The following is a 22,929-nucleotide window of genomic DNA, read 5'->3' on the forward strand; positions in this document are numbered from 1 at the left end:
GGATACTCCATAGCACACATGAGGCAGGGGAAGCAGATATCTGGCAACTGCCTGGGACTTTGTGCTCATGTATCTGTGTATCCAGCCCCCCCAGGGTTGGTTCAAGGAAACAAATGGGTTTAAGTTCCCTGCACATGGAAATGTAGTGTTTTCAGGGAGGCAGAATTAGAACTCACGCCCCTGCCTTGTCCTCCGCAGAAGGTGTTTTTTTTAATGGAAGAACAGTGAATTATGTGATCCCCAAAGTGAAGCAGGATTTCCTTGATACGCGTTTCCCATCTCACCTGCTTAAAGCCAACCTGCTCCCCCCCCCCCCCGCCCCCGGAAAATGCTTCTCTTCCTGGCTGGATGGAATAGCAGGCAAGGAAAGAGCAGGGGGACCGTGCCGTTGCTTTGGAGGGGAAGAACGCAGCAAGGGGTGCCTGGGTTCAAATCTTGCGATTTCATAAGGTATCGAAACAAATTGCACCAAACCGCAATGCAAATAATATATTCTTATCAAAATAATACAGTATCACAATATAGTGCCACAATTCATATAGAAATCACCAGACTTCCAGGTCTCTGTGTCTGTATCTCTTTAAATGTCTCTTTACGTTCAGGCGCTGCAGGGCTCTTTCGCTGTAAACGATTGTCACTTCAGTCAATACGGTTCAAAGTCCACCTCCTGTTCTAGAGCTGGTTTGCAGAAACCTTGAAAGATAGGCTTTGATCCGTACCAGAAAACATGTACCAGAAAACTACGTGGCTCCATCTGGAATGATCATTTACTAACGAACATATGAAGCTGCCTTCTACTGAATCAGACTCTTGGTCCATCAAAGTCAGTATTGTCTACTAGACTGGCAGCGGCTCTCCAGGGTCTCAAGCGGAGGTTTTTCACGCCTACTTGCCTGGACCCTTTTTAGTTGGAGATGCCGGGGATTGAAACCGGGACCTTCTGCTTACCAAGCAGAGGCTCTACCACTGAGCCACCATCCCTCCCCAATGAGAGATTGAGCAGAGGAAGTACGTTGAAATTGTCTTGAAGTTCCGGAAAGGACGAGTTCCCTTTCTCTCCCAAGTTTGGGCTTAACATAAGAACATAAGCCATGTTAGATCAGGCCAGTGGCCCATCCAGTCCAACACTCTGTGTCACACAGTGGCAAAAAATTTTTGTGGCTAATAGCCACTGATGGACCTCTGCTCCATATTTTAATCTAACCCCCTCTTGAAGGTGGCTATGCTTGCGGCCGCCACCACCTCCCGTGGCAGTGAATTCCACATGTTAATCACCCTTTGGGTGAAGAAGTACTCCCTTTTATCCGTTTTAACCTGTGAGAAAACTTCTCAGCGCACAGCTCTAGAACAGCAGGTGGACTTTGAACCATTTTGATGGACGTTACGGCTGTTTACGGTGAAAGAGCTCTGCAGAACGTGAATTTAAAGAGACACTGAGACAGAGTCCTGGCAGTTTAGCTATTGTAAATCGTTACTCCCGCATGAATTTTGGCAGCATGTTGTGATACTGTATTATTTTGATAAGAAAATATCGTCTGCATTGCAGCTTGATGCGATTTGTTTCTGTTGCTATTACATCGAAGCTTGCATGAGAGCAGCGATTCATGAGGTCTGGCAGCATTAGAAGACCAGCGGCTCGGAGGGGTGGAGGGTATGGGATCAATCCACAACTCCTCAGCTTCGTGCCTGCAGTTTGGGAGAACTTAGCTTGAAGTGAGCCAGTTTGATTTCCATGTCTGTTTGACGGGTTACGGGGGCGGGGGGGGGGGAGACCGGGGAGCTTCTGAAATCCACCCACCCCCCTTGGTGCCGTTTCAGAGCTACCGGAAATCTTCTCGCCACCTGGCAGCCTTCATTTCCAAGTTCGTGCAGTTCATCCACAAGTACGTCGCCTCCAACGCCCAGGCGGCCATTTTGTTCCTGCAGAAGCATTCGGATCCCCTCCAGTATGTACCCTTACCGGGCTTCTCTCTTTGTTGGCACCCCAACTCCGCTTTAGGGGGTGTGGTTTGGAAAATGGGGCCGGTGGGGGGGGGGGCAGAGGGTGCCAAAGGACGTCAGGAGCCTGCCGAACTCCTGGAATTCTCCAAGCGAGTAGCAAATTCAGTGGTCTGTAAATGTTCTGGATTCGGCAGGGGGGGGGGAGTCCCTTTCTGGCCTTCCCCCACCCAGGACCCATTCTCTGTTCCACAAATGGTACCGTTGGAATCCTGTTATGCACTTGTGGCGCTGTATGCAGGGGTCTCTGGCTTTGGGAGGTTCTTCTCTCCTGTCAGCGGCCTTGGGAGAAACGTAGGGCCGAATTTCAGCTACACGGAAGCCGGCCGGTGCTTTCGACGTCCCCGTAAACTAGGCTGGGAGAGAAAGTCAAGGACAGGGGTGCCCAAACTTGCTTTCGAGCAGGGGTGGCCAAACAACGATCCTGCATGGTTGGCCAGTGTTAAATGGGGAGGGGGGGAAATGAGGCTGTTATCCTTTATGTGATTTTTTCCCCTGCCCTTTTATTTATTTTATTTATTTATTTATTTGTAATTTGTATCCCGCCCTTCCCACCAGGTGGCTCAGGGCGGCTTACAGCATATAAAATCTAACAAAGAAATATAAAAGTTTAAACATTCGTACAGTTTACATGATTAAAATTTAGACCATTCATACGATTTACATAATTAAAACATTAAAACATACAGCAATCTTATAAAACTACACTCGATTTCAAATTTCAGTGCCGGCTAGTTGTAAGCCAGCCGGAAGCGGGCTGTCTTACAGGCCCTGCGGAATTGAGCAAGATCCCGCAGGGCCCTTACCTCTTCCGGCAGCTGGTTCCACCAGGAAGGGGCCATTACGGAAAAGGCCCTATCCCTCATAGATTTCAAACAGGCTTCCTTTGGCCCGGGGACAACAAGGAGATTTTGAGATCCCGATCTCAGTACTCTCTGGGGAACATGTGGGGAGAGACGGTCCCTCAGGTAGGCAGGTCCTAGGCCATATAGGGCTTTAAAGGTAATGACCAGCACCTTGTACCGAACTCGATAAAGTATTGGCAGCCAGTGCAGAGCCCGAAGTCCCGGCTGAATGTGCTCCCATCTTGGGAGCCCCAATACCAACCGGGCGGCGGCGTTCTGCACCAACTGCAATTTCCGGGTTCGGCACAGGGGCAGCCCCATGTAGAGGGCATTGCAGTAGTCCAACCTCGAGGTGACCGTTGCATGGATCACTGTTGCTAGGTCGTCACACTCCAGGAAGGGAGCCAGCTGCCTTGCCCGCCTTTTAAACAACAATCCCGCATGGTTGGCCAGTGTTAAATGGGGAGGGGGGGAAATGAGGCTGTTATCCTTTAATTTTAAATGCATTCTGCTTGCTGCCAGTTGGCTTGGCTTGGAGAAGCGATTAAAGAGAGAAAGGCCTTTTCTAAGCTAGCCAACGGGCGTTTGGGGGCTTCAAGAGCCACACAATATGTGCGAAAGAGCCACACGTGGCTCCCCAGGCACAGTTTGACCACCCTTGCTTTAGAGTCACAGAGAATAAACTTTAGATGTTAGAGAACTGCAAGATGCGAAAATCAGATGGTGGAAGGAAGGAAGATAGCTAGAGGGAGGGAGAGGTGAAAAGAAAGCAACTTTTAACTTCCAATGCACTATCACGCCCTTTCTCCACAGCGACCTCTCATCGGATAACAGTGACCTCGCAATGCTGAAGTCCCTCTTGGCAGGTCTGAGCCTGCCCACCACGAACGGCACTGCCGACCGGGGTGCCGACAGTGAAAAAGACGGTGAGTCTCATGGTTTCCGGCTGAGTTTAGTTTTAGGAGTTGGCCCCGCGCAGAAGGGCCCGAGATCACTCTCTAGGGAGAAAGATCTGCGTATCAGGCAGCGAATGGTTTTAATAGCAATTGGGAATGTGGGAATCCGGGAGGGTCTGGATGCCCAGAGGGGCACAGAGAGTGCCGTCTGCTCACGCTTAGGAACCGCAACTGGAAACATTTATCAAAGCAGGGGGGGGGACCCTGCTATTGGCCCTCCTGGGGTCAGATGACAGCTGCGGAGTCGGTGGCTGCAGTCCCACCTTTCGGCCACCCGCAGAGGTGGCGCTAGAGTACAGTTGTGAGACTCCCACCAAAAAACCCCCACTTTTCTCTCATTGTCTAGATGAAGCCGCAGCAGGATCTCTGCCCCTGGTCAGCATCTCACTGTTCACCCTCCTCACCCCGGCAGAAATGGCCCCCTACATGAAGAGGCTCTCCAGAGGGCAGACCGTGGAAGGTACGGGCAGTGGGCCGCCGGGAATGTTCTAGACATGGCGGTTGAGGGGAATGATAAATATTCCAAATGTTGATGTTTGCACGGCTCTAGTGGAAGACGACGACGACTGCGGATGTATACCCCCACCCTTCTCTCTGAATCAGAGTCTCAGAGCAGCTCACAATCTCCTTTACCTCTCCCCCTCCCCCCACAAGAGACACCCTGCGAGGTGGATGGGGCTGAGAGAGCTCTGACAGATGTTGCCGTTTCAAGGACAGTTCCTGCGATAGCTCTGGCTGACCCAAGGCCATTCCAGCAGGTGCCAGTGGAGGAGTGGGGAATCAAACCCGGTTCTCCCAGATAAGAATCCGCACACTTCACCACTACACTAAACTCGTAGCATAGAGGCACTGAATTGTTATTCCTTGAGACGCATACACCCCAATTCTTGCATGAGAGAGGGCATTTTGGAGGACCCTCCCCCCAGCCACCACTTACCCTGCCAATCACCTACAAGCACCAATATCAGGACTTCCTCTAGTCTCACAGCGAACCCGTTCGGTTTCGTCGAGGTCGGAACGGGCCGAAATTTCGAGTTAGATCCATCAACTTCTCCAGTTTTGTCAAGGCAAAATTGACAGCTCTCTCCGGCCTTGTTCTTTTTTTTCTCCCACGTCTCAGATATCCTGGAGGTGCTGACCGATATCGACGAGATGTCCCGGCGGAGGCCCGAAATCCTCTCCTTCTTTTCTGTACGTCCGTCACCATTCCTTGTGCAGGGCTTTTTTCACGTTGGAATCTGATTTGCGTTCCTTCCTTTGGATCTCCCCGGCTGGGGCATTTTCATGGTCTTTTGGGGCAGCGGGGGGGGGGGAGTATACCACGGTTAACCCCTTTAACCAGAGCAACAGATGGTCTGTGGCGAACAAAGGTTTTCGTGGAAGTGAATTTTAAAAAGGTCAAGGTAGTCCCCTGTGCAAGCAGCAGTCATTTCCGACTCTGGGGTGACGTCGCATCACGACGTTTTCACGGCAGACTTTTTACGGGGTGGTTTGCCATTGCCTTCCCCAGTCACCTACGCTTTCCCCCCAGCAAGCTGGGGACTCATTTGACTGACCTCGGAAGGATGGAAGGCTGAGTCAACCTGGAGCCTATGACCTGAACCCAGCTTCTGCCGGGATCGAACTCAGGTCGTGAGCAGAGCTTCCACTGCAGTACTGGAGCTTACCACTCTGTGCCGTGGGGCTCGGTATTAAAGTCCCCTGTGCAAGCACTGATTCATGGGGTGACGTCACATCAGGATGTTTTCTTGGCAGGCTTTTTACGGGGTGGTTTGCCATTGCCTTCCCCAGTCATCTACACACTCCCCCCCCCCCCCCCCGACAGCAAGCTGGGTACTCAAGTGACCGACCTCGGAAGGATGGAAGGCTGAGTCAACCTTGAGCTGGCTACCTGAACCCAGCTTCCGCTAGGATCAAACTCAGGTCGTGAGCAGAGCTTGGAATGCAGTACTGCAGCATTACCACTCTGCGCCACGGGGCTCTTGGAAGAGAATTAGGGGAGCTTCTTAGGTGGGAGGTAGGAGTTGGCTGACTGTCAAACATGCAACCGAGGGGCCAAATCAGGCCCTCAAGCAACTGGCTGTCATCTGCTTCCTTCTCCCTCTCTCTCTCTCTCTTCCTTCCTTCTGCACCACAGCTTGCTGTACCAGGCTTGCTCAGTTGCACAGGAGCTACAAGCAAAACCTCTGTTTTCTCCAGTGGCTGAGGCTCCTCCCTTGGGGAGGAATAGCTTGCTTTGCCAGACTCTCTCAACCGCACAGCAGAGCGACTGAGCCAAGCCTCTCTTCCTTCTATTGGCTTAGGCTCCCCCCCCCCCAGTCCCCTGAGGAAGAAAGGAAAGAGCCAGAGCTTCCTTTGCCCAGTTCCCTGGATCCCATTCCCTGGATTCTTCTGTTGTGTTGAGTTAGTGATACTGGTGGGCTGAGAGACAGCCTCGTAATGTTTTGTGGGATGGGAACTTTAGCAGACTGCTCACAAATACCTCCTTCACACGCCCCTGGTGACCCCTGCTCCAGCCCCAGAAGATGGCAGAAACCTCCAGGATCCCTGGCCAAACTGGCCTGGAGGGGAATTGCATCCTGACCCCAGAATGGTGAACAGCATCTCCCCGGATGTGTCAGAAGGGGCCACGAGAACAAAGCCCTGCTGCAGCCCTTCCTGCCCTCCTTCTCATGATCTGCTCAAGTTCACAGGATCCACATTGCTATCGGATGGCCACCTAGCCTCTGTTGGAAAACCTCCAAGCCCACCACCTCCCGAGGAAGCCCACCTTCAGAGAAAGCTTATTTTATTTACTTCCTTTATGCCATGCCTTCCCTCCCCCCCCCCAGTGGCTTACAATGTTCCCCCCTCCTCCAATTTATCATCACAACAACTCTACGAGGTAGGGCCTGAGATCAGTGTCTAGCAGAGAGGGACGTGTGTAATTGGCAGCAAAGGGTTTTAATAACATTTGGGAAAGCGGGACTCTGGGAGGGTCTAGATGCCCACGGGGCGCAGGGAACACCAGAGTCCGCTCACACTTAGGAACTGTAACTGGCAACATTTATTGAGCCTTGTGGAACCCTATGGGCCCTCCTGGGGTCATGTGAGGTAGGTTAGGCTAGGAAAGACCGAGTGGCCAAAGGTTACCCAAAGAGCTTCCATGGCAGGGTCGGGATTTGAACCTGGGTCTCCCGGATCCTAGTCTGATTCTCCACCCACTACATTGCTCGGAGTTGTGTCACGTTTGGGTGTTCTGGGAGGGTAACTCTCTAACAGTGTTCCCTCTAAGATGAGTTAGCGTGAGCTAGCTCACAGATTTTAGCCTCCGGCTGACAGATTTTCATCTTAGCTCAGGAAGGACGGCCTCAGAGCAAAACTAATTTATGCGGCCTCAGAGCAAAACTAATTTATTTATTCACCACTTGAATGCCAGTGGCTCACAAAACAGCATTTTTGCTTACAAGACTCTGCAGCTCAGAGGGAACATTCTAAGCACCTCCGTTTCTCCCACCCACCCAGACTCACCTGCAAAGGCTGATGAGCTCTCCCGAGGAGACTTGCCGGAAACTGGCCTTTTGCCTCGCCCTCCGCTCCATCCAAAACAACCCCAGGTAAGAGGCGAAGGCGGAGCAGCAGGCGGGAAGGGGATGAGGACAGGTGGGATAAAGCTCCCTTTGAGACATAGACAAGCAGAATTAATGGGGAGGGACGGTGGCTCAGTGGTAGAGCATCTGCATGGTAAGCAGAAGGTCCCAGGTTCAATCCCTGGCATCTCCAAAAAAAGTGTCCAGGCAAATAGGAGTGAAAAACCTCAGCCTGAGACCCTGGAGAGCTGCTGCCAGTCTGAGTAGACAATACTGACTTTGATGGACCGAAGGTCTGATTCAGAAGAAGGCAGCTTCATATGTCCATATATATATATATATATGTTTTTTTTAAATGCTTTAAACATTAAAATGCTTAAAACGTTAGCACTTAAAGGTGCTTTTTTTGCATCTCTCCTATGGGATCCAGGGAACCAGGCAAAGGAAGTTCTGGCTCTTTCCTTCCTTCCCCAGGGGACCAGGAGGGGGAGGAGCCTCAGCCAATAGAAGGAAGAGAGGCTTGGCTCAGTAGCTCTGCTGTGCGGTTGAGAGAGCCAGGCAAAGCAAGCTCTGCCTACCCCCCCTTCCTCCCCAAGGGAGGAACCTCAGCCAGTGGAGAAAATTGAGGTTTTGCTCTGTAGCTCCTGTGTGATTGAGCGAGCCTTGCAAAACAAGCTGAGATGCAGAAGAAAACAAGAGGGGAGAAGGAAGCAGATGACACCAGTTGCTTGAGGGCCTAATAGGAGTCCTCGGGGGGCTGATTCGGCCACTTGTTTGATATCCCTTTCTAAAGTATTTGTCTCTTTTGGGTTTCCAGCATGGCCGCTGACTTCCTTCCCACCTTCATGTACTGCCTCGGCAGCCGCGACTTTGAGGTCGTTCAGACGGCCCTGAGGAACCTGCCCGAATACACCCTCCTTTGCCAAGGTGAGCGAGACAGATCCGCTTCATTAGGCCCTGCTTTTCTCTCCAAAGCAGCTCTTGTCGTTCTCTCCTCCATGGTATCCCCACGACAACCCTGCGAGGTAGGTTAGGGGAAGCGTGTGACTGGCCCAGGGCCATCTAGCAGGATTCTGTGGCCCAGTAAGGGATTCGAATCTGTGTCTTCCAGAATCCTAGTCCAACCCTCTGACCGCCAAACTGGCACTCAAGATGCTTGGAACTGCTTGTCTTGATCTTACAGGGTTGTTGTCAAAGAGTTATGCAGATAATGAATGTTAAATACCCCACAATTGCTATCTGAGCACTAAGTAGTATTAGGATAAGTTAGTTGCAGTGACCAAGAGCTAGTGTGGTATACAGAAGAGCATAAGAGAAGCCCTGTTGGATCAGGCCAATGGCCTCTCCAGTCCAACACTCTGTGTCACATGAGAGCCAGTTTGGTGTAGTGGTTAAGTGCGTGGACTCTTATCTGGGAGAACCGGGTTTGATTCCCCACTCCTCCACTTGCACCTGCTGGAATGGCCTTGGGTCAGCCATAGCTCTGGCAGAGGTTGTCCTTGAAAGGGCAACTGCTGTGAGAGCCCTCTCCAGCCCCACCCACCTCACAGGGTGTCTGTTGTGGGGGAGGAAGGTAAAGGAGATTGTGAGCCGCTCTGAGACTCTTCGGAGTGGAGGGCGGGATATATAAATCCAATAAGAACATAAGAGAAGCCATGTTGGATCAGGCCAATGGCCCATCTAGTCCAACACTTTGTGTCACATAAGAACATAAGAGAAGCCCTGTTGGATCAGGCCAATGGCCCCTCCAGTCCAACACTCTGTGTCACATAAGAACATAAGAGAAGCCATGTTGGATCAGGCCAATGGCCCATCCAGTCCAACACTTTGTGTCACATAAGAACATAAGAGAAGCCATGTTGGATCAGGCCAATGGCCCATCCAGTCCAACACTCTGAGTCACATAAGAGAAGCCCTGTTGGATGAGGCCAGTGGCCCATCCAGTCCAACACTCTGTGTCACATAAGAACATAAGAGAAGCCCTGTTGGATCAGGCCAATGGCCCCTCCAGTCCAACACTCTGTGTCACATAAGAACATAAGAGAAGCCATGTTGGATCAGGCCAGTGGCCCATCCAGTCCAACACTTTGTGTCACATAAGAACATAGGAGAAGCCATGTTGGATCAGGCCAATGGCCCCTCCAGTCCAACACTCGGTGTCACAGAAGAACATAAGAAAAGCCATGTTGGATCAGGCCAATGGCCCCTCCAGTCCAACACTCTGTGTCACATAAGAACATAGGAGAAGCCATGTTGGATCAGGCCAATGACCCATGCAGCCCAACACTCTGTGTCACATAAGAACTTAAGAGAAGCCATGTTGGATCAGGCCAATGGCCCATCCAGTCCAACACTCTGTGTCACACAGTGGCCAAAAAAAAAACAGGTGCCATCAGGAGGTCCATCAGTGGGGCCAGGACACTAGAAGCCCTCCCACTGTTGCCCCCCCCCCCCGCCAAGCACCAAGAATACAGAGCATCACTGCCCAAGCAGAGAGTTCCAACAGTACACTGTGGCTAATAGCCACTGATGGACCTCTGCTCCAGATGTTTATCCAATCCGCTCTTGAAGCTGTCTATGCTTGCAGCTGCCACCACCTCCTGTATAGTGATTAAGAACAACAGACTCCATTTTGGAGAACTGGGTTCGATTCTGCACTCCTCCGCATGAAGCCAGCTGGGCGACTTTGGGACAGTCACAGCTCTCTCAGCCCCCAAAATAAGTCTAGCTCTCGCCTTGAAAACCAGACGGGGTCGCCGGAAGTCAGCTACAGTTTTATGGCACATTCCACCCCCAGTTGCCATGGCAGAGGGTGAAGTTTTCCTATACCTGAGGCTGGCTGCTATGGAGGGGTTCTGGGCATGTGAGAATTCCAGAGTCTCACAAATGCATCAATTGCTGTCCCTGATTAACGGTTTCTTGCTCCCGGACCCGTCTTTAGCAGTGAAGAGAGTGTGAAATTCTCTTTATATGCTGAGAACATTTTTGCTCCCATCTTTGCAGTGCTCAAAGCAGTTCTGCCCCCTTGAAATGGCCTCCCAAACCCCATGATTTAGATAATTTAAAAAGGAGATGCAGAAGCTTGTCTTACAAAAAGAAAACGCATCCAGGTTCACTAGCCCACACCAAAATGTTACAAGCCTCCTTGCCCGTGAATCGCCAAAGTATTCTGTAGCACAGGGGTGGCCAACGGTAGCTCTCCGGATGTTTTTTTGCCTACAACTCCCATCAGCCCCAGCCATTGGCCATGCTGGCTGGAGCTGATGGGAGTTGTAGGCAAAAAAAGCATCTGGAGAGCTACCGTTGGCCACCCCTGCTGTAGCATACACCAAGTGGGAAGAGAAAAATATCCTGTTCACATCCAGTTTTCAAAATTTCCTTCCCTGCTCGCCTGGGAAGCTGTTTTGACTCACCACAGGTGAGTAAGGAAGAGAAACTTGACAGGCCTGCTAAGAAGGGAAGGGTGGGAATCAAGAGCAACAGTTATTCGTCGCCCCTTGCCGAGCGTGTCGCAAGTCGTTCTCTGCCTTTTCCGATAGATCTTTTCAAAAATAAAATAAACCTTTTAGCAGAACAAGGGGAAGAAGAAGAAATTGGATTTATATCCCGCCCTCCACTCCGAAGAGTCTCAGAGCGGCTCACAATCTCCTTTACCTTCCTCCCCCACAACAGACACCCTGAGAGGTAGACGAAGCTATTGGATTTATATCCCTCCCTCCACTCCGAAGAGTCTCAGAGCGGCTCACAATCTCCTTTCCCTTCCTCCCCCACAACAGACACCCTGAGAGGTGGGTGGGGCTGGAGAGGGCTCTCACAGCAGCTGCCGTTTCAAGGACAGAGTCTCAGAGCTGCCTACAATCTCCTTTCCCTTCCTCCCCCACAACAGACACCCTGTGAGGTGGGTGGGGCTGGAGAGGGCTCTCACAGCAGCTGCCGTTTCAAGGACAGAGTCTCAGAGCTGCCTACAATCTCCTTTCCCTTCCTCCCCCACAACAGACACCCTGTGAGGTGGGTGGGGCTGGAGAGGGCTCTCACAGCAGCTGTCCTTTCAAGGAAAGAGTCTCAGAGCGGCCTACAATCTCCTTTACCTTCCTTCCCCACAACAGACACCCTGTGAGGTGGGTGGGTCTGGAGAGGGCTCTCACAGCAGCTGTCCTTTCAAGGAAAGAGTCTCAGAGCGGCCTACAATCTCCTTTACCTTCCTTCCCCACAACAGACACCCTGTGAGGTGGGTGGGGCTGAGAGGGCTCTCACAGCAGCTGCCCTTTCAAGGACAGAGTCTTAGAGCAGCTCACAATCTCCTTTACCTTCCTCCCCCACAACAGACACCCTGTGAGGTGGGTGGGGCTGGAGAGGACTCTCACAGCAGCTGCCCTTTCAAGGTCAGAGGCTCAGAGCAGCCTACAATCTCCTTTCCCTTCCTCCCCCACAACAGACACCCTGTGAGGTGGATGGGGCTGGAGAGGGCTCTCACAGCAGCTGCCCTTTCAAGGACAGAGTCTCAGAGCGGCCTACAATCTCCTTTACCTTCCTCCCCCACAACAGACACCCTGAGAGGTGGGTGGAGCTGGAGAGGGCTCTCACAGCAGCTGTCCTTTCAAGGAAAGAGTCTCAGAGCGGCCTACAATCTCCTTTACCTTCCTTCCCCACAACAGACACCCTGTGAGGTGGGTGGGGCTGAGAGGGCTCTCACAGCAGCTGCCCTTTCAAGGACAGAGTCTTAGAGCAGCTCACAATCTCCTTTACCTTCCTCCCCCACAACAGACACCCTGTGAGGTGGGTGGGGCTGGAGAGGACTCTCACAGCAGCTGCCCTTTCAAGGTCAGAGGCTCAGAGCAGCCTACAATCTCCTTTCCCTTCCTCCCCCACAACAGACACCCTGTGAGGTGGATGGGGCTGGAGAGGGCTCTCACAGCAGCTGCCCTTTCAAGGACAACTTCTGCCAGAGCTATGGCTGACCCAAGGCCATTCCAGCAGCTGCAAATGGAGGAGTGGAGAATCAAACCCGGTTCTCCCAGATAAGAGTCCGCACACTTCACCACTACACCAAACTGACTCTCTACGTGGATCAAAAACCCCACAGATTGGGGCCAGCCCAGGCTACGACCTTGCCAGAAAATCCAAAACTGCCCCGGGAGGCCAGGCAATAATTCCTGGGAAAGTCCTCAAGATATACTAATAGCAGAAGTAATTTTTTCCCATTCAAATTTTATTAAATTTTATAACATAACTGTGGAGAAACGCCATCTGAGAGTGTTGGTGCTTCATCCAAAAAGGCAGGGATCAGTAAATCCATTCAGCCGGCTTTGTAGCCTTCCCCTCACTCCCCCCCTCCCTTCCAGAGCCAAACCAACAACGCTAGGGGGAAAGTCTCCTAGAGAAGCAGGAAGTGCTGTTGTTCTTGCCATGTGCTAGGCAGGAAGAGTTTCTCAGTTGGAAGCCAGCGCTCGAGCGAGCATGTGGTGAGCAATGGAGGCTCCTGCCTGTGGGGGAGGCCTGCTCAGGAAAATGAGGCCTCCAGGCAGGCAGACTAAGTAAGTACTTCACAAGACAGGGCAAGTTTAGATCAGGGCCAGCCGGATGCGTTTATAATCAACTTTATTTTGTTATGCTGTTTGCTGTGCTGGGCTTTGCTGTGCTGGGCTGTGCTGTGCTAATTTTGTAGATGCAACTGCTTTTGTTTTGGTGTTTTTCTTTTCCTATATTTTTCTCTTTTAAATAAATGTTTTTTCTGTTTTAAATACTGGCAATCTCTGTACCACATAGATCCCCAAACCGCTTTAGGCCACGCTGTTTTTAGGAAGGGGGCCCCGGGGAAGGAGGAAGGCATGCAGTTGGATAAGGTGCCAATCCTCCAGGGGTGCCCCAAAGGAGTGCTGAGGTCTCTGTGAAACCCAAGTCCAGGGTGGCAGAGGACCTTGAGGCTTAGCCTCACAGCTGGAGAGGGGGATTGGGAGTCCTGTTCCTCTCAATCTGAACCCCAAGACTGAGCAGGTGGTGGCAGCGAGCCCAAGGGGCAGGAGGAGGAATAGCTCCCTCCAGGAGTTGGCGACTCCATAGAGGGCAGAATCGGGCCGGTTCCGCCACACTTGGCGGCAGCGGTGGGATAAGAACAAACAGAGAACTTGATTGGCCAGGCATTTTTGGTTTTTGATGCGTGCAAGCACCCAGAGGAAGCAACAGCGGTTTTGTTTTATTTTCGGGTCAACTGGAGTAGGGAAAGTTTAGTTAGTTAGGATGGAGCGTGCTAAGAGGCTGGAAATCCTGGAGATGACAAAGCCACAGCTCCAGGAAGAGTGTGCAAAGCACAAGCTGGAGTGTGACAACATGACTGTAGTAGATATGCAAGACCTCCTGTTGGAGTATCATCAGCATGCAGGGGCACTTGCAAAAGTGTTCCCCACCCAGTCAGAAGAACTCTTGCGGCTACGGTTGGAACTGGCAAGAATACGTACCAAGGCGTACCAAGAGCGCAGACGGGAGGAAAGAGAGAGAGAGGAACGACAAGCAGAGAGGGATGCGATCCGCAGACAGGAAGAAGCAGAGATCCACAGACGGGAGCGGGAAGAGCAACGTCGCCATGAGCTTGAGGTGCTACGGCTGGAAGCTGAACTAAGCAAAGAGATCCAAGTCACCCCCAAGGACTTTGCAGTGTACAAGGAGGGAGAAGACCCCTCCACATACCTCTCCAACTTTGAGAGGGCAGCCAAACAGTGGGGGATTGCAGAGGAGGACTATATGTCTTACCTTTGTAGCAACCTGACTGGAGAGCTATCAGCCATCTATTACAGCATGCCTATGGAAGATGGGGGGATAACTTTTGCGGCCTATAAAGCCACTGTGTTTAAAAGGTTTAAACTGGGGCCAGACCACTCCCGAAGGCAGTTCAGGGGTTTGGCTCCACAAGAAGGTAAATCCTATTCTGAATGTGGGGTAATGAAGGAACAGACAGTTCCAGTGCTATTGGGTCGGGATTTGTTGGTGGGCCAGTACTCTATCAATGCTGTAACCCACAGCCAAACCCTCAGGAGGAAGTGGGAAGAGGAAGGCAACTTTAAGGAAGCCACCTCACCACCAACCAGGGAGGGGGAAATAACCCAGGTTACTGAGGACGAAGAGAGGGCAGTCACCCAGGAGGGGGAGGGCCAGCCTATCTCAAGCCCTGGAGTAGGGTGTTCCCAAGGGGAAGAGGGGTGTAGCTTTCCCCAAGTGCAGCAAGAGGCTGTGGATGTTCCTAGCGAGGAAGGGAACCTGTCTAGCGTAAAGGATGTGCAAGCTGAAGGGACCGAGGTGGAGAGTGGAGATTTCACAGGAGGGTCTGAGAGCAGCAAGGCTAATGTGGGCTCAGAGGAGCACATAGCTGAAGGCTTGGGGGGACGGGAGCGGTTCCAGAAGGGGGTCCGGAGCGGCCTTAGGTTGGAACCGGTTCACCAAGTAGCTGTGGATCAGGAAGTGGGATCGTCCGAGATGCTCTCAAAACAGGTCGTCTTGAAGCAGGGCAGACAGGAATCCTGGGAAGCTGTGGGACCTTCCAGGCAGGAAGGGGGTCAGCTGGGTAGTGCTGAAAAACCAACCGAGGGGACTGAGAACCCAAGCCAAACCCTCAGGGGAAGGTGGGGGGAGGAAGGCAACTTTAGGGAAGCCACCTCACCACTAACCAGGGAGGGGGAGGACCAGCCTGTCTCAAGCCCTGCAGGAGGGTGTGCCCAATGGGAAGAGGGGTGCCAATTTCCACAAGGGCAGCAGCATGCTGTGGGGCCTTCCAGGCAGGAAGGAGCTCAGTTGGCTGACGCTGAAAAACCAACTGAGGTGGCGGAGAACCCAGATCAAACTTTGGCTGAGTGTTCTGGAAACAGTGGGACTAGGGGTGGCTTGAAGGAACAGATGATAGGAAGTTTGGGGGAGCCAGAAATGTTCCTGTCTGAGGTTCAAAGTGACCCTAGGCTGGATCCACTGTGTGAGTTGGCAAGGGACCAGGAAGTGGAGTTCTCAGAAGCTGAGACAGGGGATAGGGTGATGGATTTCCTGCCCCTTCATACTGGTGAATGGAAAGTGGAATGGGAGGGACCCCATGTGATTGTGGATGACCTGGGCGATGCTACTTATGTGGTAGCTATGGAGAAAATGGGAAAGGCAGTTCAAGTGGTGCAGGTGAATATACCACAGCCAGTCTCTGCGAGGTCCATGGTGGTGCATATAGGTAGGAAGGAAGGAGACAAAAAGAAGCTGGGACAGCAATTGTTTGGAGCACCAGAGGTAGTTTTCTGGGAGGACAGAGTGGACAGAGGGAACATTCCACCAATGAGGGATAAAGAAGCAACTGTGTGGGAACTGGGCAGTTTCCAACCCCATATGTGGGGCCAGGAATTTGCTCCTTTGATGGGCCACTCACCCCAGCAACAGCCGCAACGGAGGGAGAGCACCAAACTCCAGAGGTGGTCCTGGGAGACGGAGGAGTACATCTTAAAGACTGGACATTCCTGCTGCATGCAGCAATGCGACGTTTTGTCCAGAAAGGACATGAGCACCTAGGGTGCTGGACTTTGTGTATTATTGGAGAAATACCTGAATGTTTGTGTAATGTTTGTGTAATATTTTGGTTAATGGGTTTCTCCTTGTTTGTTTGGATTCTGCTACGGGGTCACCTCTGTAGGAGGCAACCCCTCCGGCTCAGAATTTAAGGAGGGGGACGTGTGGAGAAACGCCATCTGAGAGTGTTGGTGCTTCATCCAAAAAGGCAGGGATCAGTAAATCCATTCAGCCGGCTTTGTAGCCTTCCCCTCACTCCCCCCCTCCCTTCCAGAGCCAAACCAACAACGCTAGGGGGAAAGTCTCCTAGAGAAGCAGGAAGTGCTGTTGTTCTTGCCATGTGCTAGGCAGGAAGAGTTTCTCAGTTGGAAGCCAGCGCTTGAGCGAGCATGTGGTGAGCAATGGAGGCTCCTGCCTGTGGGGGAGGCCTGCTCAGGAAAATGAGGCCTCCAGGCAGGCAGACTAAGTAAGTACTTCACAAGACAGGGCAAGTTTAGATCAGGGCCAGCCGGATGCGTTTATAATCAACTTTATTTTGTTATGCTGTTTGCTGTGCTGGGCTTTGCTGTGCTGGGCTGTGCTGTGCTAATTTTGTAGATGCAACTGCTTTTGTTTTGGTGTTTTTCTTTTCCTATATTTTTCTCTTTTAAATAAATGTTTTTTCTGTTTTAAATACTGGCAATCTCTGTACCACATAGATCCCCAAACCGCTTTAGGCCACGCTGTTTTTGAGAAGGGGGCCCCGGGGAAGGAGGAAGGCATGCAGTTGGATAAGGTGCCAATCCTCCAGGGGTGCCCCAAAGAAGCGCTGAGGTCTCTGTGAAACCCAAGTGCAGGGTGGCAGAGGACCTGGAGGCCTAGCCTCACAGCTGGAGAGGGGGATTGGGAGTCCTGTTCCTCTCAATCTGAACCCCGGGACTGAGCAGGTGGTGGCAGCGCGCCCAAGGGGCAGGAGGAGACATAGCTCCCTCCAGGAGTTGGCGACTCAATAGGGAGCTGACGGGACCGGGCCTGAAGGCAGAATCGGGCCGGTTCCGCCACAATAACAAATTATAAAATATAATACAAAACAAAATTCAAAGCCATATTTTTAGCATAGTAGGTTAAGAGTTTCCTAATAAATTGTTATCTATCTATATCTAAATTTTACATGGTTTCAATTACTAGAAGTATAACATCTTTGCATACAGGGGATTATTAGGTATAATCCCATTGTGTAACAGATATTCAGTAACCAGAAACCAGGTTTTAACAACCTTTTTTCATATTTATCAGGAGAGCTGATGTTAAAAAAAAAGCCAATTTGGAGTATATAAAGTATTCCCATATTTTGTTTATCCGCTGTGATATATTAGTAGCAGTAATAATAATAATAATAATAATAAAAAGCCCCGTGGAGAAGAGGAGCGTGAGAGCAGCATAAGGCTGGTGGGGAATCGGTCAGAGTGTTAGCCGGGAAAACTTAAATAGAAACTCCCTGTTCAGAAGCAGCCTATCTGGATGCTGAGCTGTGAGGCAGGGCGAGGTGTTCTGCTTCAGATGGGTCTTCCTAACGAGCGGTTTCCCTCCTCCTCCCAGAGCACGCGGCTATCCTGCTGCACCGGGCCTTCCTCGTTGGGATGTACGGGCAGATCGACACCAGCTCCCAGATTTCGGAGGCCTTGAAGATTCTGCATATGGAAGCCATGATGTGAACAGGAGTCGGATCGGAGGACCCCAAACCCGGAGAGAGGAAAGCGTTGAGGCTCGTCTGTCCCTCTCCCCGGTGCCGTGATTCCGCTGAGAGGACAGCTGAAGAGAAAACACTTGCCACTTCCCAGAGCGGGGCGACGGATGCGACGGATCCACGAGACAGCCTTGACTGAAGGAAAAGTCGGCTTGGATTGGGAGGATGCTGGCTCTCGTCCTCCTCTGAGTGTCCTGTATGTGGAAGTCGAACGCATTCGGAGGCTGGAAAACAGGATTTTTAAGATTTTAACTTGTTGTCAAGTGGGAGAGCTGAAATGGTAGCCAGCGCGGGGCGACCCCTGTTCTTTGGGGTTGTCTGTTGACTTCCCCGGAGCGTGGCTTCTGGGCCAGCTGCCTTTTCCAAAACGTGGGCGGGAGCGTAGCCAAAGCCGTAGCTCACAGAACCTTAAAGCGTTTGTTCCTCTTTGTTTTAAATTAAAACAAGTTAACAACTGTTACGTTTTATACCTCTCAATTCCGTTTCCCTTTTATTTTCACACTGCGAGTAAAGTCTGGGCTGCCCCCGGTGGGGTATATATCATCCTTTTTTAAAAATCTTAAATTTCATTTAGTTTATTTAGATGATGATGACGACGATTGTGATATTGGATTTACATCCCACCCTCCGCTCTGAATCTCAGAGTGGCTCACAATCTCCTTTACCTTCCTTCCCCTCACAACAGACACCCTGTGAGGTGGGTGGAGCTGAGAGGACTCTCACAGCAGCTGACCTTTCAAGGACAACTCCTACGAGAACTATGGCTGACCCAAGGCCATTCCAGCAGCTGCAAGTGGAGGAGTGGGGAATCAAACTCTGTTCTCCCAGATAAGAATTGTAGATTTATACCCTGCCCTTCTCTCTGAATCAAATTCAGAGCAGCTTACAATCTCCTATATCTTCTCCCCCCACAACAGACACCCTGTGAGGTAGGTGGGGCTGAGAGAGCTCTCAGAGAAGCTGCCCTTTCAAGGACAGCTCTGCAAGAGCTATGGCCGACCCAAGGCCATTCCAGCAGCTGCAAGTGAAGGAGTGGGGAATCAAACCCGGTTCTGCCAGATAAGAGTCTGCACGCTTAACCACTACACCAAACTGCAAATCTATCCCATTTACATGGTTATGGAGGAACACCTGAAAATATTCTAGTAGTGCAGATAGAAGAAGTAAGAGAAAGAAGTACTTTTCTGTCTTTCTCACAATACAAGAACTTGTGGGCACTCAATGAAATTAATTACCAGTTGGCTTAGAACCAATAAAAGGAAGTCCTTCACCCAAAGAGAAAAAGGTTTTGGATTTATACCCCGCCCTTCACTCAGAGTCTCAGAGTGGCTTACAATCACCTTTCATTCCCTTACAATCACAGTCCCAGTTCTCTCAGAGCTCTCTCAGCCTTACCTATCTCACAGGGTGTCTGACCTAAGGTCACCCAATAGCTGTATGGATATGTGGGGAATCAAACCTGGTTCTCCCAGATTAGCGTCCACCACTCTTAAAAACTACACCAAACTAGCTATCATGTATTCACCAAGAGTCATTAATACCTGGAATTTCCTGCCATAGGAAGTGGTGGTAGCTACAAGCACGGACAGCTTCAAGAAGGGATTAGAGAAACTTCTGGAGCAGAGATCCATGAGTGGCTATTAGCCAAAAGGTATATACGGAACATTTTGTTTGGAGCTGTGATGCTCTGTATTCTGGGTGCTGTGGGGGGGAGGGCACAGCCCAAGTTCTTCTGGAGTTCTGGCCCCACTGATGGAACTCCTGATGGCACCTGGGTTTTAACCATTGTGTTACACAGAGTGTTGGACTGGATGGGCCATTGGCCTGATCCAACATGGCTTCTCTTATGTTCTTTTGTGACACAAAGTGTTGGACTGGAGGGGCCATTGGGCTGATCCAACATGGCTTTTCTTATGTTCTTCTGTGACACCGAGTGTTGGACTGGAGGGGCCATTGGCCTGATCCAACATGGCTTCTCTTATGTTCTTCTGTGACACAGAGTGTTGGACTGGAGGGGCCATTGGCCTGATCCAACATGGCTTCTCTTATGTTCTTCTGTGACACAGAGTGTTGGACTGGAGGGGCCATTGGCCTGATCCAACATGGCTTTTCTTATGTTCTTCTGTGACACAGAGTGTTGGACTGGATGGGCCATTTGCCTGATCCAACGTGGCTTCTCTTATGTTCTTCTGTGACACAGAGTGTTGGACTGGATGGGCCATTGGCTTAATCTAACATGGCTTCTCTTACATTTTTCTGTGTGGGGCAGTGATGCTCTGTATTCTTGGTGCTTGGGGGGTGGTGGACAAGATTGGGAGGGCTTCTGATGTTCTGGTACCACTGGTGGACCTTCTGATGACACCTGGGTTTTTTGGCCACTGTGTGACACAGAGTGTCAAACTGGATAGGCCATTGGCCTGATCCAATATGGCTTCTCTTATGTTCTTATGTCTGGGACAGTGATGCTCTGTATTCTTGGTGCTTGGAGGGGCAACAGAGGGAGGGCTTCTAGTGTCGTGGCCCCACTGATGGACCTCCTGATGGCACCTGGTTTTTTTGGCCGCTGTGTGACACAGAGTGTTGGACTGGATGGGCCGCTGGCCTGATCAATCATGGCTTCTCTTACATTCTTCTGTGTGGGGCAGTCATGCTCTGTATTCTTGGTACTTGTGAGGGGCAAAAAAGGGAGGGCTTCTGGAGTTATGGCCCTGCTGGTGGACCTCTTTTTTTTTTTTTTAAACCCTCCTAACTGGTGGACCTCTTGATGGCACCTGGGTTTCGGCCACTGTGTGATGCAGCGTGTTGGACTGGATGAACCAGTGGCCTGATCCAACTTGGCTTCTCTTATGTTCTTCTGTGTGGGGCAGTGGTGTTCTATATTCTTGGTGCTTGGGGGGCAACAGTGGGAGGGCTTCTGGAGTTCTAGCCCTGCTGGCAGCCTCCTGATGGCACCTGGGTTTTGGTCGCTGTGTGACACAGAGTGTTGGGACTGGATGGGCCGCTGGCCTGATCAATCATGGCTTCTCTTCTGTGTGGGGCAGTCATGCTCTGATCAATCATGGCTTCTCTTCTGTGTGGGGCAGTCATGCTCTGTATTCTTGGTACTTGTGAGGGGCAAAAAAAGGAGGGCTTCTGGAGTTATGGTTATACCAAAAGTATCCATGAGGAGAGCACAAAAGTAGGCTTGAAACTCAACATAAAAAAAAACTAAGATCATGGCATCCGGCCCCATCACTCCTTGGCAAATAGAAGGGGAAGATATGGAAGGAGTGACAGACTTCACATTTCTGGGATCCAAGATCACTGCAGATGGTGACTGTAGCCATGAAATTAAAAGACGTTTGCTCCTTGGGAGGACAGCTATGGCGAACCTGGACAGTATAATAAAAAGGAGAGACATCACCCTGCCAGCAAAAGTCCGTATAGTCAAAGCGATGGTATTCCCAGTAGTACTGTATGGCTGTGAGAGCTGGACCATAAGGAAGGCTGAGCACAGAAGAATAGATGCTTTTGAGCTGTGGTGCTGGAGAAGACTCTTGAGAGTCCCTCGGACTGCAAGAAGATCCAATCAGTCCTATGGGAAATCATCCCAGATTGTTCCCTGGAAGGTCAGATGCTGAAGCTGAAGCTCAAATACTTTGGCCACCCAATGAGAAGGGAGCCCTCCCTGGAGAAGCCCCTGATGCTGGGAAAGACAGAAGGCAAAAGAAGAAGGGTACGGCAAAGGATGAGATGACTGGACAGCGTTACTGATGTAACAAACACAAATTTGAGCAGACTTCGGAGGATGGTGGAAGACAGGAGGGCCTGGCGTGACTTTGTCCATGGGGTCGCAAAGAGTCGGACTCGACTGCGCGACTGAACAACAACAACAAATTGACATGGATCTGATGGCAATTGACGCAGTGCCGTGGTCAGGCCATTCCGTTCTTAAGGCTTGTCGGAGTACCTCAACCCCTTTCTGCTTAGGCGGCAAGTGGAGACTAATGGATCGAGTAGGTTTCCAGAATACTCTGTGGTAACTGATGCCCCCTGGTGGCCTGTTGGATGCGCTGGTAGAAGACTGGCGTAGCTGTCTTTCTGACCCCTCCTATGAGATCGTTCCCGGATGCTGTCTTCACCTCCCACACCAACTGAACCCCTTGGTATATCTCAGAGCAACGTGGGATGAAGAGGGTGCTTAGACCAGGGGTGTCAAACTCTTTTGTTATGAGGGCTGGATCTGACAGAAATGAGACCTTGTTGGGCCGGGCCATGTGTGTCATCAAATGTAATGCCAGGTAGTGGACAAGTAATCTTTATAAAGGACACAGACAGATACAAGGATTTTTTTTAAAAAACCAAAACCTAAAAACCTGCTTAAAAGATTAGCAATATTTTGTTTATCTAACAGATTTTGATCACTGACACCTCTTGCTCCGAATTATTGCATCAAAATCTGGAGACAGTGTCTGCGCTGTAGCAATCTTGAGTATGCTGTTCAGGTATGTGTCTGTAAGTTGCAAACCTCCTCTTGATTTATTGGCATTCATTGCAGAAATCCCATGTTCAATGCTTTGAGCCTAAGACTCAGGGGAAAACATGAAGTGGCTGGGCATTGCAAGGTTTTGTACATCAGTTTCTTCATGTTCTGGTCAGCCAATGGAGAAAACAGTGGCTCTGCTCTGTAGCTCCTGTGCGATTGAGCAAGCCTGGCAAAGCAAGGTCTGATGCAGAAGGAAGCAAGAGAGAAAGAAGGAAGCAGATGGCAGTGAAGAAAGGATGCTCTACCGCTTCCATCGCATCCGTTATTTCTCCCCTCCCCACCCGCCAGCTCAGTTGTTTAGGGCAATTAGGTCTTCAACATCCATCTCTGAGGGAACTCCAAGAATCAGACATTTGGAAATCTGCGGTGAATCATTTGCAAGCTTGTTTTGCTGATAAAATCTTGATGCTCCATCAGGACCTGCCTGCCAATATTGATCCAGTTCGTGAACCGGAGGCCCCTTGGCCGTCTTCAGGTCTAATACTGGATCAATTGAGCCTGTTCACCTGGGATGATGTCAAGAGGATCCTGGGAGCTGTGAAACTGACAGCTTGCCTCCTGGGCCTGTATCCATCATTCCTGCTTAAATGCAGTGGAGATGGAATACGGACCACCATCAACCCTCAGCAGAAATTATAAATCTGTCCCTGAGTTCAGGGATTCACCCCGGAGTTTAAAGGAGCATTCAGGGGTCTACCCAGGGAGTTTAAAGGAGGCAGTGGTATGACATTTTCTGGCTGGTTTCACCTCCTGCGGCATTTCCTGGCTGGTTCCACCTCCT

General features: G+C 50.9%; 1 protein-coding gene across 1 annotated transcript in view; it reads left to right on the plus strand.

Moving 5' to 3' along the window:
• INTS1 (integrator complex subunit 1) overlaps positions 1–18,100 on the plus strand; it is a 122,637-nt gene extending 104,537 nt beyond the window's left edge. The window contains exons 41-47 of the mRNA XM_060260485.1: positions 1,819–1,946; positions 3,657–3,769; positions 4,146–4,259; positions 4,920–4,990; positions 7,304–7,395; positions 8,186–8,295; positions 17,476–18,100. Coding sequence (XP_060116468.1) covers positions 1,819–1,946; positions 3,657–3,769; positions 4,146–4,259; positions 4,920–4,990; positions 7,304–7,395; positions 8,186–8,295; positions 17,476–17,591 — 744 coding nt within the window. The 3' untranslated portion in view covers positions 17,592–18,100. The remainder of the gene's footprint in view (positions 1–1,818; positions 1,947–3,656; positions 3,770–4,145; positions 4,260–4,919; positions 4,991–7,303; positions 7,396–8,185; positions 8,296–17,475) is intronic.
• Positions 18,101–22,929: the final 4,829 nt, after the last annotated feature.

This window comes from Heteronotia binoei, chromosome 20 (genome assembly GCF_032191835.1).
Source record: "Heteronotia binoei isolate CCM8104 ecotype False Entrance Well chromosome 20, APGP_CSIRO_Hbin_v1, whole genome shotgun sequence".
In the NCBI taxonomy this organism is placed as follows: Eukaryota; Metazoa; Chordata; class Lepidosauria; order Squamata; family Gekkonidae; genus Heteronotia; species Heteronotia binoei.